This window comes from Aspergillus undulatus (assembly GCF_047715775.1).
Source record: "Aspergillus undulatus strain CBS 261.88 unplaced genomic scaffold BDV17scaffold_4, whole genome shotgun sequence".
Lineage (NCBI taxonomy): Eukaryota > Fungi > Ascomycota > Eurotiomycetes > Eurotiales > Aspergillaceae > Aspergillus > Aspergillus undulatus.
Window position 1 is genome coordinate 351,551 of NW_027396608.1, and position 14,974 is coordinate 366,524.

The 14,974-nt window shown below is 51.9% G+C and overlaps 9 protein-coding genes across 9 annotated transcripts; 2 read left to right on the forward strand and 7 right to left on the reverse strand.

Annotated features, from left to right (window-relative positions):
• Nucleotides 1–96: 96 nt before the first annotated feature.
• Nucleotides 97–1,155, forward strand: BDV17DRAFT_287374 (caleosin family protein; the record flags this gene model as incomplete). The annotated part of the gene is made up of 4 exons (XM_073761159.1): nt 97–366; nt 462–848; nt 903–995; nt 1,048–1,155. The coding sequence occupies 4 exons, from the start codon at nt 97–99 to the stop codon at nt 1,153–1,155; spliced, it is 858 nt and encodes a 285-aa protein (XP_073619845.1).
• Nucleotides 1,156–1,258: 103 nt separating this feature from the next.
• BDV17DRAFT_279313 (Zn(II)2Cys6 transcription factor) lies at nt 1,259–3,723 on the reverse strand (the record flags this gene model as incomplete). Its single annotated transcript, XM_073759695.1, has 2 exons — nt 1,259–3,166; nt 3,247–3,723. The coding sequence occupies 2 exons, from the start codon at nt 3,721–3,723 to the stop codon at nt 1,259–1,261; spliced, it is 2,385 nt and encodes a 794-aa protein (XP_073619846.1).
• A 458-nt stretch (nt 3,724–4,181) lies between these two features.
• Nucleotides 4,182–5,666, reverse strand: BDV17DRAFT_279314 (class-II fumarase/aspartase family protein; the record flags this gene model as incomplete). Its single annotated transcript, XM_073759696.1, has 3 exons — nt 4,182–5,118; nt 5,173–5,412; nt 5,464–5,666. 3 exons carry the CDS (start codon nt 5,664–5,666, stop codon nt 4,182–4,184), a joined length of 1,380 nt encoding a protein of 459 aa, XP_073619847.1.
• Nucleotides 5,667–6,707: 1,041 nt separating this feature from the next.
• Nucleotides 6,708–7,197, reverse strand: BDV17DRAFT_287376 (uncharacterized protein; the record flags this gene model as incomplete). The annotated part of the gene is made up of 2 exons (XM_073761160.1): nt 6,708–6,962; nt 7,018–7,197. The coding sequence occupies 2 exons, from the start codon at nt 7,195–7,197 to the stop codon at nt 6,708–6,710; spliced, it is 435 nt and encodes a 144-aa protein (XP_073619848.1).
• A 417-nt stretch (nt 7,198–7,614) lies between these two features.
• Nucleotides 7,615–7,998, reverse strand: BDV17DRAFT_287377 (uncharacterized protein; the record flags this gene model as incomplete). Its single annotated transcript, XM_073761161.1, has 2 exons — nt 7,615–7,691; nt 7,743–7,998. The coding sequence occupies 2 exons, from the start codon at nt 7,996–7,998 to the stop codon at nt 7,615–7,617; spliced, it is 333 nt and encodes a 110-aa protein (XP_073619849.1).
• Nucleotides 7,999–8,316: 318 nt separating this feature from the next.
• Nucleotides 8,317–10,315, reverse strand: BDV17DRAFT_145245 (uncharacterized protein). The gene is made up of 5 exons (XM_073754379.1): nt 9,864–10,315; nt 9,371–9,794; nt 9,218–9,312; nt 9,058–9,116; nt 8,317–8,959 (listed from the first exon to the last, which is right to left on the reverse strand). The coding sequence occupies exons 1-5, from the start codon at nt 10,167–10,169 to the stop codon at nt 8,635–8,637; spliced, it is 1,209 nt and encodes a 402-aa protein (XP_073619850.1). The 5' UTR covers nt 10,170–10,315; the 3' UTR covers nt 8,317–8,634.
• Nucleotides 10,316–11,187, reverse strand: BDV17DRAFT_145237 (uncharacterized protein). Its single transcript, XM_073754378.1, has 4 exons — nt 11,045–11,187; nt 10,952–10,980; nt 10,718–10,898; nt 10,316–10,664 (listed from the first exon to the last, which is right to left on the reverse strand). The coding sequence occupies exons 1-4, from the start codon at nt 11,113–11,115 to the stop codon at nt 10,463–10,465; spliced, it is 483 nt and encodes a 160-aa protein (XP_073619851.1). The 5' UTR covers nt 11,116–11,187; the 3' UTR covers nt 10,316–10,462.
• A 260-nt stretch (nt 11,188–11,447) lies between these two features.
• Nucleotides 11,448–12,768, forward strand: BDV17DRAFT_287379 (zinc-binding alcohol dehydrogenase family protein; the record flags this gene model as incomplete). The annotated part of the gene is made up of 5 exons (XM_073761162.1): nt 11,448–11,595; nt 11,669–11,803; nt 11,861–12,070; nt 12,143–12,513; nt 12,586–12,768. The coding sequence occupies 5 exons, from the start codon at nt 11,448–11,450 to the stop codon at nt 12,766–12,768; spliced, it is 1,047 nt and encodes a 348-aa protein (XP_073619852.1).
• On the reverse strand, nt 12,728–14,097 carry BDV17DRAFT_145304 (uncharacterized protein). The gene is made up of 2 exons (XM_073754380.1): nt 13,397–14,097; nt 12,728–13,346 (listed from the first exon to the last, which is right to left on the reverse strand). The coding sequence occupies exons 1-2, from the start codon at nt 13,937–13,939 to the stop codon at nt 12,897–12,899; spliced, it is 993 nt and encodes a 330-aa protein (XP_073619853.1). The 5' UTR covers nt 13,940–14,097; the 3' UTR covers nt 12,728–12,896.
• Nucleotides 14,098–14,974: the final 877 nt, after the last annotated feature.

The window sequence follows — 14,974 nt, forward strand, 5'->3', positions numbered from 1 at the left end:
ATTTCCTCTCCGTTTCCCTTCGGGCCAGACCATCTTAGCAAACACAACCACAGCATCAACAACTCTGAGACAAGACATCAACACAGTCAAGTCAACATGTCACCGTTTTCGCAGAATCCTACTCCTCATGTTGCAATCAAGCGTCAGGAGTCGACCGACATGATGGTAAACGGCGACGCCAATTCCGACCCTTCACAACAAGAAAAAGACAACGACAACATCCCAGTGACATCGAAGCACTGCCCCATCACATCAAAACGAATCCCTGCAACATCCACCAACTTGAGCGAGAAGCCGGGTGTTGCAAGAACAAATGTCGTGGAGGGAGATACCTCGTCGGGGTCAATGAAGAAATATCATGAATTCGTACGTGGCCCAGACACAAACCCACCCTTCCATTCTCTCTCTCCTCCCCAAGAACAACCAAGCACTAACAAACCTGCCTATTCTATACTATACAGACCCCAATGCAACAACACATCCTCTTCTGGGACCGCGACGGCGACAACCAGATCTACCCCTGGGACACATACCGGGGCTTCCGCGAATTGGGATTCAACATTCTCTTCTCCTTTGTCGCCGTCTTGATCGTGAACCTGAACTTCTCGTACCCGACGCGGCTAGCGCACAGTTATATCCCTGATCCGCTGTTCAGGGTGTACGTGGACAGTATATACAAGGCGAAGCACGGGTCTGACAGTGGGACATTTGACCCGGAGGGACGGTTTATCCCGCAGGCGTTTGAGAATATGTTTAGTAAGTTTGATAAGGATCAGGATGGGGCGTTGGGGTTTTGGGAGGTGGTTGAGATGATGGGGGGGAATCGGTGTGCTGTTGATCCGTTTGGAGTGAGTTTGTGCCTTCTGTGACTCGGATGAGGAGGATGAAGCTAATTGAGACAGTGGGGGGCTGCTTTCTTTGAGTGGGGGACGACGTGGCTCTTGATCCAGAGAGACGGGAAGGTGTACAAGGATGATTTGCAGGGGGTATATGATGTATGCTCTATGCTATGCTACAACGCTATGAATGCAAAGCTAATGGAGGCAGGGGTCCATCTTTTGGAAGATTGCAGAGGCGAGGAAGAGCCGCAAGGGATGGACGCAGGGCTTCGGCCTTGGAGGCGATGGCTTCCTCGGGGGTGTCAAGGTGATATAAGTATCGACTTGGCAGGTAAGCCAGCAACCGGAGGGTCGTTTTGAAGGTCAATTCGTGTACAGACCAATATAAACAAAACAGAAGAATTCAAATGCTGACAAGATCAACTCGGATTCTTGTAAAGTGGGATCTCATCGTACGGCGTTTGTATAGAAGGATGTACTGTCATATTATACGGCAGCATCATGTACGGCTCACCGAACGCGGCTCCCTCGGTGAATTCGGCCGCTACAAGTCCAGGAGAAAGAGCCGGTGGCGAAGTCAGGCTGTCCTGCTCGGGCGATAACATCCGCAAATCCGATAGCAAGGGCACGCAAGGGGCCGGTCCGAAAAAGAGACGGTTATAAATGCTGTTGCAAACCTCCCATGCCCGTTGAGATGGGATGCTGATTGACCCCAGACTGTGTAACCACTCAAGTCCCTTCTCTAGGTGTTGCGTTATGTGCGAGGCCCCGTCGGCGCGGAACCGGACACAAAACTCCATTTCGATGAGGAGAACAGTGATCGACTGCATTAGATAATGCAGCACACACCACCAGGGCGATACTTGAACGAGCCAGAGCGCATCCGGCTTGTCCGGCAGTGAATCTAACAGCTCGCAGGCAGAATCAATGCAGATCCTTGCGATCCGCTGCTGACTAAGCGCCGATGCTTCGTTAGATGGACGCTGTCTCTCAGAGCGACACAGCGACGGTCGACTGAGCGTGATGCGTAAGCTATAGTAGCGGAAAGCAAGACTCCACCGTTGCCGCTCGAAATCAACGGACGGGTGTCGGATTTTGAATTGGAATACAGAAGGTACACGGCTCAGCCATTCGTCCGTCTCTTGGACCAGATCCATAATGGACGCACTGATTGTAAGCCAAGGCCGCCGTGCAAAGCCGGGGCTGTAGAGCGAGTCAATGGCCCGCCGCATGATCACGGTGAGGTCCACAAAGTAGAAAAAGTAGAATGAGTTGCTAGGAGAGATCTCTATTGGACTTGGCAGAGGATCCTGACCTAGGACTGCGTGTCTCACCCCGGGAGAATCGAATCCGCCGGGAGTCACGCGCCGCTGAGAGGTCAGGCCATTCATGTACTCATGCCGCACTCGAAAATCTGTCAGCAGGCGCGAGGCAACTGGCTCACGGAATTGCTCCTCGTCGAAGGGTATGGGCAGCGGTGTGGTGCTGTATTTGTCCGGTGCACTTGTGGGCCGGCCGGTCATGATCGAAAGGGTGTTCTCAAGCGTGTAAATGGACCACCACACACGATATCTGATCTCCTTGGAAAGGTTAGATGTTTCTTTGCTCTCACTTCTCAAGTTGACACCCAGCGCGATGGCTGATCGGACCGAGACACCACAAGCCCTCCAAGACCGGTTGATATGGCCAATGGCCATCAGAAAGAACGCCGTCAGTCCCTCGACCTGGACTTGCTGAAGGTTGGGATGCTCCAGTAGCTGACTTTCGGTGAAGTTGAGCTTCCGAGCTCTCGTGAAACAAGTCATTGGACTGTCCGCTTCTGACACCCATGGCTTCGAAACTAATTGCGCAAACTTCGAGGCGAGCGCAAATACCAAGTTCAAGATCGTTAGCCACCGCTTCGTCGGCTGGATATCGGTCCGAGTATAGTAGAGGTCATACTGCTGTTCGAACGGTATCTTGGCGATGATCGGAAAGGATGGGTGGACGGTGAAAAAATAGCAATCGAGCAATTTATCGGCAATGTGACGCGGTGGTCGTCCGTAAGGATCAATGGTCGGATCCAGAATCAACTCTTCATCGTCCAGAAAGTAACAAACAGAAGTCAAAGACTGTGATTTGTTCGAAGCCTCGTTGTCGAGAAAGGGTGTATCTTTTTCCAAGACCTGATACAGCTCGTTGATCCAAGACATTTCCGATGGGCCGCCCATGAAACCGATGGCTTGCAAGCCTTTATCCTTGTGAAAGTCTTCCTGAATATACTCAATGCCGAAAGAGCGGACATGGTTGTGGGTAGAGCTTTGGCTCGCATGATCAGGGCTCGCAGACTGATCAGTCTCTACACTGGAAAACTGTTCATAATTAGCCAAGTACTTGAAAGTGACAGGGGAGAACTTCATCGAAATACCTGCGCTCTTGTCTTGGATATAATATCCTTGTCCTGACTGTCTAGGCGTGGCTGTATTTCCTGCAGCAGCCGGTCGTAAGCCTGTACCTGCTTCTCCAGCTCCGCGAGTCGTTTCTCCGTGATTTCCTTCTTCCCATCGACGTAGGCGCAGTCAATGCCAAGGGTCGTGCAGCGAGCGCACGGGTTATGTCCATTGCATTTGGTCTTTTGCTCGCGGCAATCAATGCAGGCTCTCTTGACGCGTCGGTTACCGTAGGCCTGGAGCTGTGACACGCGGGGAATGGCGACTTTAGAAGAGGGAGTCGAGGGCTCAGGCGAATTCAATGACGGTGCTCGATTTTGCGGGACCGTGCCGAGTGAGGGCTCCGCGGGCCGATCAGGCGCCGCCGGGGGAGGAGGGGCGTAGGGGACCACTCGAAACTGCGAGAGGCCATGACTGTCCGTTGAACGAGGGCGTTTGTTGCCGTTGGGCCGCATAGCGCGGCAGACGAGGCGACGGAGGGAGAATATGGGCGTCTCATCTGTGATGGAGACGATCCATTTCTAAAGACATGAGGAGGAGAGGAAAAAGCTTGACCAACGTTGCCGCGTGAAAAGAACTGATTGAGGCGAAGCGAGGTTGCTCGGCAGTCGGCGCTGATTGGCGCGTCGGGGTTTGGGGAAGTTCCTTACGTCATCCCGGGATTCCAACGCCGACGCCTGACTGCTCGGGCTCTTATACCCGTCAGCCCTGCCATTCGTTTCCAACTTCTCAGTTATGCCACACCGATGATCTCCAGACTCCTAGGAACAGGGCGGACTTTTGGATCTCAAGTGGGTTCGATTTAGGTTTACTTGTCCAATTCCCAATTTCTGTAATTTTTTTTTTTTTTTTTTTTTTTTTTTTTTTTTTTTTTTTTTTTTTTTTTTTTTTTTTTTTTTTTTTTTTTTTTTTTTTACAAAATTGTCGTGCTGTCGTAAGGTACATTCGCTGCCCCAACGACTGCATCTACCATCTGCTGGCAGGCCCCCAGGTACTTCAGAGGATCGCACAGGCTTGCCAGTCGGTCAGGGTCCAAGGCCCCGCTGAGGTCGGAGTTTGCCTGCAGCACTTCCAAGAGGCTTCGGTTCTCTTCAATCGCTGTCTTGCAGGCTTCATAAACAACATCATGGGCCCTTTGGCGACCAAGAACTGGCGCCAATCCCATCATCACGGCTTCCCCAACAATAAGACCCCGCGTTGAATGCAGGTTCCGGCTCATAGAGTCTACCTTGACCACCAAGCCGCCCAACGCAAAATTCGTCTGGTGCAATGCACCGACTGCGGTAATAAAGGCTTCGGGGATTGCGACCCACTCCAAGTGCCAGGGACCAGAAGCGCGCTCAAAGTCAGTCACCATTGCATCTAGCCCCAAGCTAGCATGAGATCGCAGGAGCTTTGACGCAGCAAGAATTACTTCGCTTGAAATTGGGTTCCGTTTCTGGGGCATGGTCGAAGACGCGCCGCGGTGAGGCACAAAGGGCTCCGAGACCTCGTCAAATTCGTTTGATGACATGACAATGAGGTCGAAAGCAATCTTGCCCAGTGTGCCTCCGATCAGAGCCAGGAAGTTCAGAATTTCCGCTACCGTGTCGCGAGCAACATGCCATGTGATTAAGGGATCTCTGAGTCCAAGCTGCGATGCTAATTCAGCTCGAACACGGAGTGCAGTATCGGCGTCTTGCAAGGATGCCAAAGTTCCAGCGGCGCCGCCAAATTGGGCTAGCAGGCATCTGCGCTCAATTTCTTGTAGTCGTTCCTGGTGTCGCAGGATACTTGAGAGGTATACGGCGCATTTGTAGCCAAATGTGCAGGGAAGAGCGTGCTGAAGGTGAGTGCGGCCGGCCATTGGACTAACTTTGTCAGCATGCGCTACTGATGCAGAGACCACAAATATATCAACATACGTATCGCGATAGTTCTCGGCCAGCCCCTTCAACACCCCCACTAATGTTTGCAACTCCCTTTTAATAAGCTCAAGCCCGCGTTTTATCTGCAGCATCGAGGCGTCGTCCATAATGTCTTGCGTTGTCGCTCCCCAATGGATATACTTGGCGTTGTCCGCAGGCGTGTTCTCAACCAATTGTTTGACGAGGGGTAATACTGGGTAACCGACGATATCGGTTTCCCGCGCCAGACGGTCGAAACTGGTGTTGTTAGTAGGTTTGAGATCAGTTTTTCAATTGGGCTCAGCATACTCGAGTGTAATATTGGCAAAAGCATTGGTGATTGCCTCTCCAGCAGCTGCAGGAATCACACCCACTGCAGCCTCGGCTCGAGCAAGTGCCGCTTCAACTTGCACAAGGAATCCTGCGTAGGCGTCGTCTGTGAAGATGGCGCGCACTTCCTCTGTACCGAAAAGGTTCCTAAACACGCGCGAGTCGAGAGCAGAGACGGCCATATTGGGCAAGAGCAAGCTATGAGAATGAGGAGGGGATATGGTCGGTTGAATTGCATGGATTCGTCGATATATTTCTATGCGGAAAGGGGCCCATATCGACTGATAGGGAGGGGTTACGCGATTATCCCGGCGCGGCTCCCCACTGTGGGTCCATACCTCGGTCTTACTGAACTTTGTACCTAGTCGAGGTACCAGATCGAAACAAACGAGACGGACGGTGGTCTCTCCGATTGTAGGGGTAGTGGTGGGGACCGTGAGCGTGTTGTTCGTGTTTCTTTTCAACTTCTTTTTGCCAATCGGTTTCCTTGGTCGAGGCCTTGAGTACAATCTTTAACAAGTAGTAAACATATCAATTAATCTCATGGTTATTTCCTCGGTAGATTGGGGTCTTATTACAACCGTGTTAAACTATTATGATGCTGAGAAGAATACCTAGACTTAGGCATTATCTATATAGATAGAGAAAGAAGAAGCGCTTACTAAGATGTGGTACAATAACGCACGGAATTGCACAGGACATGGCAACGAATAACTATTCCTCATCGGCATATATATATCTATATAGTCCGACATAGCCCCGGAAACGGTAAGCACCGTGGTGGTACGGCACAGTCCGGTATCCGAGATGAGATGTACTTAATAGATGCCCATTTGGTCCCAGAAACGAGCAGCAAAGGAACCGGCACCAACCACAGGGGCAAGCAACCAGCAAGACTAGATACACCAACCCCTGACTTGCTTGACCAACCAATCGATTAACCCTACGCCTTCTTCATAATCTTAAAGTCCCCCCAACGCGGCCAGATAGTCCTAGCCCAAAACTTCCACATGGGATCCGGATAGATAAATGCATCCTTCCCGGTCTTAGGATCCAACCACCAGCTCTCGCAGCCGCCCCCATTAAACACAAGACCATCCAATTTCCTCCTTACACAGCGCAGATCCCGCTCCTGCGCTTGCAGTTTCACCATGATATTATCTGCCCGGTTCCTCCGGGCGAGTACGGTGCGGAGTAACCGGCAGGTATAGTTAATTTGACACTCAAGAGTGAAAGATAACGGAGTGTTGGCCTGTCGCTTCTTTTAGTCCATACAGTATGAAGAAGACCGGGAAGTCTATGACGACCGTCTCCTTGTATGCTTCTGCGCCGTCGGACGCGGCCCATGTCTCGTGGAGGTCTTTGCCGTTTGTGCCCTTGACGGTGAGCGGGTGAAGCCAGCGTTGGGTTTGGAAGCCAGTTGCGTAGATGATTGCGTCGGCGGGATAAATGTCGCCGGCGTCCGTGAGGGATGTGGACTGAATCGATCTTCACAACTCAGTCTTTGGTGGGGAGTGCTGGGCTTCCCGGTACGTGGGTGTATCGACGCGGTTGCTTTGGCGCTGCTTTCTCGATGTATGCGTATGTGGCGTTGCGGATTTTTTGGCGCATGGATGCCCCATTTCGTGTCATGAGGAAGGAGTAGAAGACGCTATCGAGTTGCCATGCTAGATGGATGCGGTAGATTAGGGCGGCGAGGGGGATGTGCTCCATGACGAGCTTGAATAATTCCAAGTACTTCAGGTTACCCCACTCGATTCATACATGTCAACTCCGGGAAATCATGCCAGAAACGGACGAACCTCACCCGCTCAGTCCACCAGTGCGCGCCCCTCGGATGTTGAGACACGCTTCCCTCAGGCCCAACTTGATTCACAAGCTCGGGAACAAACTGCGTGGCTGATGCCCCGTTCCCAAGCACCACGAGATTCTTCCCCTGTGGCTTGAGACTGTCGTTCTAACAAGCACTGTGAAAGATCTTTCCTTTGAATGTCTCCGCCCCTTCGATGGCCGGAATGAACGGGCGATCCAGCGTTCCAATCGCGCTCACGACCACTGGTGCCTTACGCACAAGTAGTTTCCTGCTAATGGTGTCCTCATATGTACAAACCTAAACCAACCGCGCCGAGTCTAGGTTAGATCAAGACACATTTTATTGAATCGGCAATGAGGGAGGATATCGTATTTCTCCGCGACGGAAATGAAGTCTGATCGCATCTTAGATAGAAACGAATGAGTTGGGGTAGTTGAGCACTTACAGTCATGAAGTTCATCACGGCCCGGATACGTCGTAGCCCAGTCTAGCTTCAGCGCAAAGCTGTAAGAGTAGAAGTGACTAGCAATATCACAGGCACACGCTGAATACCGATTGTGCAACCAGGTGCCCCCAATGTTGTCTGAATTCTCGTAGATGGTGAAGTTGTTGTGTCCCAGAAAATTTTTTCCAGCTGGAACGGCCATGCCCAGGCCTGAGATGCCTCCGCCAATTATGATGACTTCCTTAGATTGATCCATTATTGTGAGGGACTCGGAGGTTTGCTTGACCAGGGAGCGAAGGGTGTAATAAAGCACGTTATGAAGCCGTTCGACATGGCTTAAGACCTGGTATTTATGTTCGCTCACCTTCTCTGCGCTTGGATTATAGAAACCGTTTCTCAGAAACCATACCCCAGTTACTTTCCCCTGTTTCAACGGGGGGTGGCAACCCTAACCACGGTTAGCCTCAGGCCTGGGGCGCTTGCGCTTCCACTTTCCACCATGAAATGTGGGGAAAGGAGCTTCACGGAGTAGCATGGGCCCTGGATAACGCCAGAAATGCACGCGACGCTTGGACTTGCATGTTCCAGAGATAGCACTACTCTTCTGTTCGTCATTCGTCTCGCCCAACGTGTTATATCACGTTCGACCTCGGTCTGACCAGAATCATGGTCATCGACGCTCCCTCCAGCATCCTTCACAAACCATACAACAGACAAAATGGGCTTGAAATCCCCAATCCCAATGGAGGACTTGAAATTCAGCAATCCCGTGCCATACACGATCTCGCCCTCCGCAATTCCTTGTTGATCTGAGGCGCAGATGAGCCTTTGTGGCATTCTGGGTTCCTCTAAGCGAGTGTGGAGCATTCGTAACAAGCGGCTGGTTGCCGTTTCATCCAAGTCCCCAAAGCGATCGTAACGCAGCAGCGCGATCTGAAGTCTTCCATCCAGTTTCGCGTTCTATCCGCGACAGATGTTTTAGAATGAGAAGCTTCTCAGCAGGGTAATCATCTTCGGATTCCCAGGATGCAGAAGGCCCCTCAGCACTTGCTCTCCTCCCGACGGGGTCGTTGCGTGTGGTTGGTATGAAAGGCCTTGACATGTGCCCTGGTAAACTGGTTAAAGAACCATCAGCGGCAGCATTTGGGGGTGTATCGCGTTGCGCGAAGACTGTGCCCACGATGTACATCGGCTGAAGCTCGTTGACCCAGTTAGCGCTAAGAGGTATCCAAGTTAACCAGACAACCAGGTAAAAGGTGCTATACTGAAGAGAAATCGCCGTGATAGCTAACAATGATAAGGAAGCGTCACTTACTGGGATGAATTAGACATCGAGATACCAGCCAACCTGCGAGAATGCCACATAACATTGTCCTAGGGTGGGAAATGGCGCATCAGCTTGCGTCATGGCGACCACAAGAGAAACACAATCCAGAGACAGCAAAATCAAAGAATCCAGTAACGGAGGGCCCTACCATGTCACCCAACAGAGTTTGCGAAGTTCCGACTGGAACTGCTCCTGTCTGAAGGAGCAATATGCAACCGGTGTGATAGAATGTGTTCCCGCAGACTGGGAAACCAATTGTTAGTCGCTGAAATGCGGCGGTCCGAACTTGTTGTAGACTTACTGAAAGACGAACGAGAGAAGAGAATAGCGGGGAATATTTTGGATGGAGAGTAATCTTCCAGAAGTGGACAGACCTCTGGGGGACGAAGCCGGTACCATTTCTGAAGCTCCTTCCAGAGGCTCGACATCAAGGCCACAGACCCCGAACGATGGTACCCATTCTCGTTTGAACCAGGAGTGGAGAGTAGGTTCACAATTCTCGCAAAGAGAAGGATCGCCAGGTTACAATAGTCATCTATGTTCCCTTTTCCCCTGACAGATTCAACAGACGTATCATCCAACCAAAAATCGGTTGGGATAAGTGTAGTCTTTCCGGTAATAAAGGCAGCCCAAATGTCTATTCTGGCGAAAGCCCAAAAACAAGATTTAACGATCCCTTGCGCGGACCCAGTCCACCTTTGGGCTTGAAGAAGGCCAGCACATCCCTAGGGGCATGATAGTCAGTATTTTAACCCATAGAGCAACGAACGGAACCACCGTTGAAATCAACTGACCTTCAAGTGGCGGCGCCACTCGTGAACTTCAGAAGCCATCATCTCATAGACACAAAGGAGAGTACAAGCTGCCAGAACCGACTCGCCCGGCGTTCGCGTATCCTGGCTAAGAAGCAACTGGATAGTGTGTTGGTATAGCTCCAAGGTTAGAGGTCGCTCGCGGCGGTCAAGATAGTCTAATTGGCGCGACGCTAAGGACATTGCAGCAGCGGTAAATGCGGGTGACTTCATCAATCCGTGAATACTTTGCACGGTAAAATGCATCTCCGAGTCCGTCGTCTCACACCATGTACCGGTTTCCTTCATATACGAGGCAATCAAGCGAACCCTTTCCGCGCTTGACAGCGCCACTGGAGGCTGCGGTAGATGGTAGATATCTCTAGAGGTTGCCCCGGCCACTGATAGCGGCGATGCGTAAGGGCCTGACCATGAATCCGACGAATCGTCTAAGTGGCGTGGACGTATTGAATCTGAGAATGGAGACAGACCCGACGTCGGGAGGCTCGATACAAAAAGATCTGCTATGCTAAGAATACCGTCTGCTTGTCGCGGAGTGGCGACTGAATTGAGGGTGAGAGCCGGCCGGGGAGATGAATAGGCTAGTTCGTTTTCCCTCTCTCCCCCGAGGCCATGGAAAGTATCAGATGGCGGGGACGAAACGACACTGCCGGAAACCGACTCCCCTTGGTCCACCGACACCGCGCGATCCCCGCCGAAGGAACAGGGACGGGACGGGGAAAGCGACGCATCATTGTCACCAATGGTATAGCCACGAAGAATATCGTCTGTCTCATCAATGATCTACAATCCAAGTCAGCTTTCTGGCCATCGAGGTAAGGGCGGCCTGCACATACTTTCGGCGGGGCCAGTGACGCACGAGAGCGGCGCGCTCGCCGCCGCTCAATCGCCTCCAAGGTAGCAGTGTCATGGCGAGATAGACTGAATGTCCGGGAGGAATGGAAGGAGATCTTGAGGCCCCATTGGCAAGTGCAACCGCGCAATACGCAATTCCGACATTGTGGTCGAGCTCATCGCCTATTTATAGCTGGTCAGCAACCGCGAAGGAAAGTGGAAGTTTTAAGACTGACACTTTCGACGCCTTTCTCTGCACGGGAGACTAGAGGTAGGATATATGGTCAGCTTAAGTCTTATGGAGATTCGACATCAAAGGCTCCACGTACCAGCCTGACCGGGTTCGCTTCCTGAGTACTGGCGTTTCATTCCCGGGACTTCCACTGCTAGCTCTCATCATGTCGACGCGTCATACGATATTTGCATGATGGGAAAAGTAAGGCTGAAAGCAAAACAAATCATGGCCTTGAGGATGGAGCATGGCAAGGCAAGGAGAAGAGATGGTTGGAACACTCGAGGAGTCGTCAAGAGAGTGGAAAGTGGAAGCGCAGACGCTTAGTCAGCCACTCCAAAATGGCCCGCTGCGCTTCCACTTGCCTGTTCTGTATCTGCCAAGTCTACGTCACCTCTCATCCGCGCCTATCCGGCAGCCATTTAAGCCCAGATCCTTCTTGCAGGGCTGCTCTGTGAATTGATCTTCAACCTAATACCGCTGCAGGATTGTCTCATAAGATGTCTTCCGAATCCCATACCGCTCTTGTTGTGCGCGTGGCTGAAGGACAGCCGCCCAAGCTTTCGGAGGAGAGCGTCTCCATCCCCCGCCCAGGAGCGCACCAAGCCCTAGTCAAGATTTCTCATGCTGCTCAAAACCCGACTGATGGTGCGCATTACCTTAATATACCCATGCTCCCGTTATTCCACTCAATAAGGCCGCTCCTAGCTCACTCGTGTAGTGCAATCCTTCGACAGCAACGCCTTCGGAGACGGGGCTGTCCTCGGATGCGACTTTGCAGGAGAAGTCGTCGAGCTGGGCAGCAATGTCACGCGCCTTGCAAAGGGCGATGTTGTCTCCGGTTTAGTCTGGGGGGGTAAGTTGTCTATCCTGTGTCTTTGTTTCTTCACCCATATATTGAACCACGGCATAGGTGAGGTCAAGTATGTAGGCGCATACAGTCAGTATTGTGTCGTCGATGAACGTATTTCTTTCAAGCTCCCGTCTAGCATCTCGCGAGCGGAGGCTAGTACTGTACCACTCGCTGCGGCTACCGCTTGGCTGGCTTTGTTGTCCAAGGACTGTCTGGCTCTTGATCGCTCCAAGGCCAAGGGCACCAGCGTGTTAGTGTGGGGTGGTAGCTGTAAGTGATATCCCCAATCATATCAGAACCATAAATTCAACTCTATATTGGTTACAAACTGACATTCCACAGCCAGCGTCGGCCTCTACACAATCCAACTTGCCTCCATCCTCGGCTTCACCGTGATGACAACCTGCAGCCCGAAACACTTCGACCTCGTTCGATCGTACGGCGCAGCTGATGTCTTCGACTACAAGGACGAGGAAGTCGTGTCAAAAATCAAGAAAGCGGCCCCCGATCTCTCGTATACATTCGATACCATTGGAAACTCCACCTCATCAACCACCGCCGCTCACGCCCTCCGTGGTGGCGTCGGAAGACTGTGCACCGTGCGCCCTGGGAAGGCAAATACTGAAAATGTCACCTCTGGCACGACGGTCACGGACGTTCTGGTTTGGACTGCATTCTTGAAGGATCATAGTTATGGAGAGTTCAGTTGGCCGGTACGCGCTCCCTCCAAATGGATATTTTTGTGTCCTAGGAACTAGGCTAATCCTGCTGCGTGCTTCTTCTAGGCTTCGAAAAAGGACCATGAGCTTGCCAGTGAACTCTTCGAGAAATTACCCGGGTGGCTGGAGAAAGGGACTGTGAAGCCGAGCACGCCTAAAGTTCTTCATGGTCTGCAGTCCCTTCCGCTGGGGTTCCAAGAGTATAGAGACGGGAAGATTTCGGCTTATAAGATAGTTTATAAGCTATAAGGGAATATGGACATGCTTAGACTCAACATGAACATTTAGGTGACAACAGAGATTTCATGATGACTTACATACTACCTATATTTCCTCCACGCTCGACCTGCACAGCAGTTTCTAGTACGCTTCATCCCCTACGCTCCAACAGCCGCAGCAGTATCCCCACTCGCCTCCCGTAACCTCTTCTCCTCCTCAACCTTCATCTCATAAAAGGCCTTCATCCGCTCCGGTACAATCCGCTCACGATCCGTCGTGATCTTCCACCCGCGAAGTCGGTCCTTGCCCAGAGCCAGAAGTGTCTTTTGCTCAACAAGGCTATACTGACTAGGGTCGTCGCGGTCAAAGTTGAACGGCTCCTTCAGACCAACTGGTGGGTTCGTGATGATGCGCGGGATACGCAGGCTGTTTCGACTGGCGGAATGCAACATGAACGGGTGCATGAGGATTACATCCCCGGTGTTTCCGGTCATCTCGTGGAAGTCGCTGCATTGTTGGATTAGGGAGATGTAGAAGCCCAGGCCTGTATGCTGGGGTTCTTGGCCTCGAGGCGTCATGAGTGGGGCTACGCCCTCAGGGTGATCGTACTAGCGATGTTGAGAACCGAGTACACCGAACATAGGGTAAAGATACTCACCAAATGCTTCGCAATCACCGAAATTCCCTCAGGACAAATCATCGTCCCCCCGCCCCGTGGCCGAATATCACTAAACAACGGAATCACCAACAAAGCCTGCTCCGGCGAATCCAAGAAATGCCAAAAGAAGTCCCCGTCCACGTGCCAGTTATCAAGCTCTCTGGGATCCGGCCACCGATTCTCCCATTCCGGCGTCCCCAGATTGACAATGAGCGAGTCGCGCCAGGTGGTAAATTCCCGACTATCAGAGATTCGGTCTTCACCACCGCATAACTCACAAATGGCAGCCCATGCTTTTGGGGCAAACGTGCGCACTGGCTCGTCTCGGTGATGGGGCATATTGATCCTCTCCTTCGTCCAGGTTGTTTTGTCCGTGGGCGAGTATCCCAATCGGACCCAGACGTCGCGCGTCCAATCGGCAGCTTTCTCTGCAGAGAAGCAATTTGGGATTTTGACATAGCCGTGCTTGAGGAAGTGGGCCTTTTGCTCTTGCGTCAGTGCATATGGGGGACTCTGTGCCCTGTTCGGGGTGTCGGTTGCCATGCTGTTAGCAATGAAAGGGGTAGATGAATGGTTTTTGTCAGTAATGGAGGAGACGGACAATGGAAGATGCAAGGAAAGCCCGGATATTTATACGGTGCAGATGCAAAAAGAGTAAAGAGTGAAACTGGCGCCCCGCATGCTCCCGGTCCTTGTCCAAAGAGGCAATGACCCCTCAATCTGTGCACCGTATGCCTATTGGGCAGCGTCTGAGATCGGTGCGCCTCGTACGCAGATTTTCAATTGGTAATTCTAGAAGCAGACAAGTCTGATCCTCGAATTGTCACACAACCTCTACGGACCATGGGCTGAGTTGGAAAATGTGCTCAACCAGGCCTGGGTGGTGGTGTTTGGCAACGGCACAAGCAGAAGAATCCCGCTGTTGGAGAAATGGGCATCGTTGGTTGCTACTGGGTTCTACCAGAGAAGGAACCGTTATTCAGTCCTCTGCGTCCAGTTGTACGGATGGAGTTAGGTCGTGGCTATGCGTCCAGAAGTTTATCGGGCACGGTGTCGGCTTTTTCATGCCATTCAAGTCCTTCCTCCCTGGCCCAACACGAACGGCCTCTTCCAGTCATTCTGGTCAGGCTACTGATGTTTCCCGTGCTCAAGAAAAGCGCGAGCTCCAGGAGTGCATGCTTGAGTGTGAGATTCGGCTAGAGCAACTAAAGAAGGAGCGGACTATCATGGATGGCGAGGACCGTTTAGATTAAGCGGGAGCAGTGCTTCGCTATGTTAGGAAATGTGAGGATGATCGTTGACCATAACCGTTTCTCCCGTGGCAGCCTTAGCCCATTGGAGATCTTCGGGCCAACCTTCGTTGAGTATTACTTCACGTTGGCGCCACCTATGATAAACTCGTTCTCGGTGTCACCTTAGCGGTCATGTCTCTGCACGCCACAAGCTCGCCCTACCCGTCTTTTGGCTTTCGAAGGTAAGAACCGGCCATGGTCACCAGGGGGCTTAATCTAGACATATTGGATTCAACATAGCCCAGTACACCGCAGGCGGCTACGACCTTCTAGTTGGTAGGGACTG

What these genes read in the sequence shown, in the direction of transcription:
- BDV17DRAFT_145245 (XM_073754379.1), bottom strand. Translation starts at nt 10,169, where the DNA reads ATGAAGGAAACCGGTACATGGTGTGAGACGACGGACTCGGAGATGCAT. An exon ending in CTTCTCTCGTTCGTCTTTCA is followed by an intron (nt 9,313 to 9,370) that starts GTAAGTCTACAA and finishes TTGGTTTCCCAG; the next exon opens with TCTGCGGGAACACATTCTAT. An exon ending in TCGATGTCTAATTCATCCCA is followed by an intron (nt 8,960 to 9,057) that starts GTAAGTGACGCT and finishes GATACCTCTTAG; the next exon opens with CGCTAACTGGGTCAACGAGC.
- BDV17DRAFT_145237 (XM_073754378.1), bottom strand. Translation starts at nt 11,115, where the DNA reads ATGATGAGAGCTAGCAGTGGAAGTCCCGGGAATGAAACGCCAGTACTC. An exon ending in AAGCGAACCCGGTCAGGCTG is followed by an intron (nt 10,981 to 11,044) that starts GTACGTGGAGCC and finishes TCCTACCTCTAG; the next exon opens with TCTCCCGTGCAGAGAAAGGC. An exon ending in CGTCACTGGCCCCGCCGAAA is followed by an intron (nt 10,665 to 10,717) that starts GTATGTGCAGGC and finishes CTTGGATTGTAG; the next exon opens with ATCATTGATGAGACAGACGA.
- BDV17DRAFT_145304 (XM_073754380.1), bottom strand. Translation starts at nt 13,939, where the DNA reads ATGGCAACCGACACCCCGAACAGGGCACAGAGTCCCCCATATGCACTG. An exon ending in CGGTGATTGCGAAGCATTTG is followed by an intron (nt 13,347 to 13,396) that starts GTGAGTATCTTT and finishes CAACATCGCTAG; the next exon opens with TACGATCACCCTGAGGGCGT.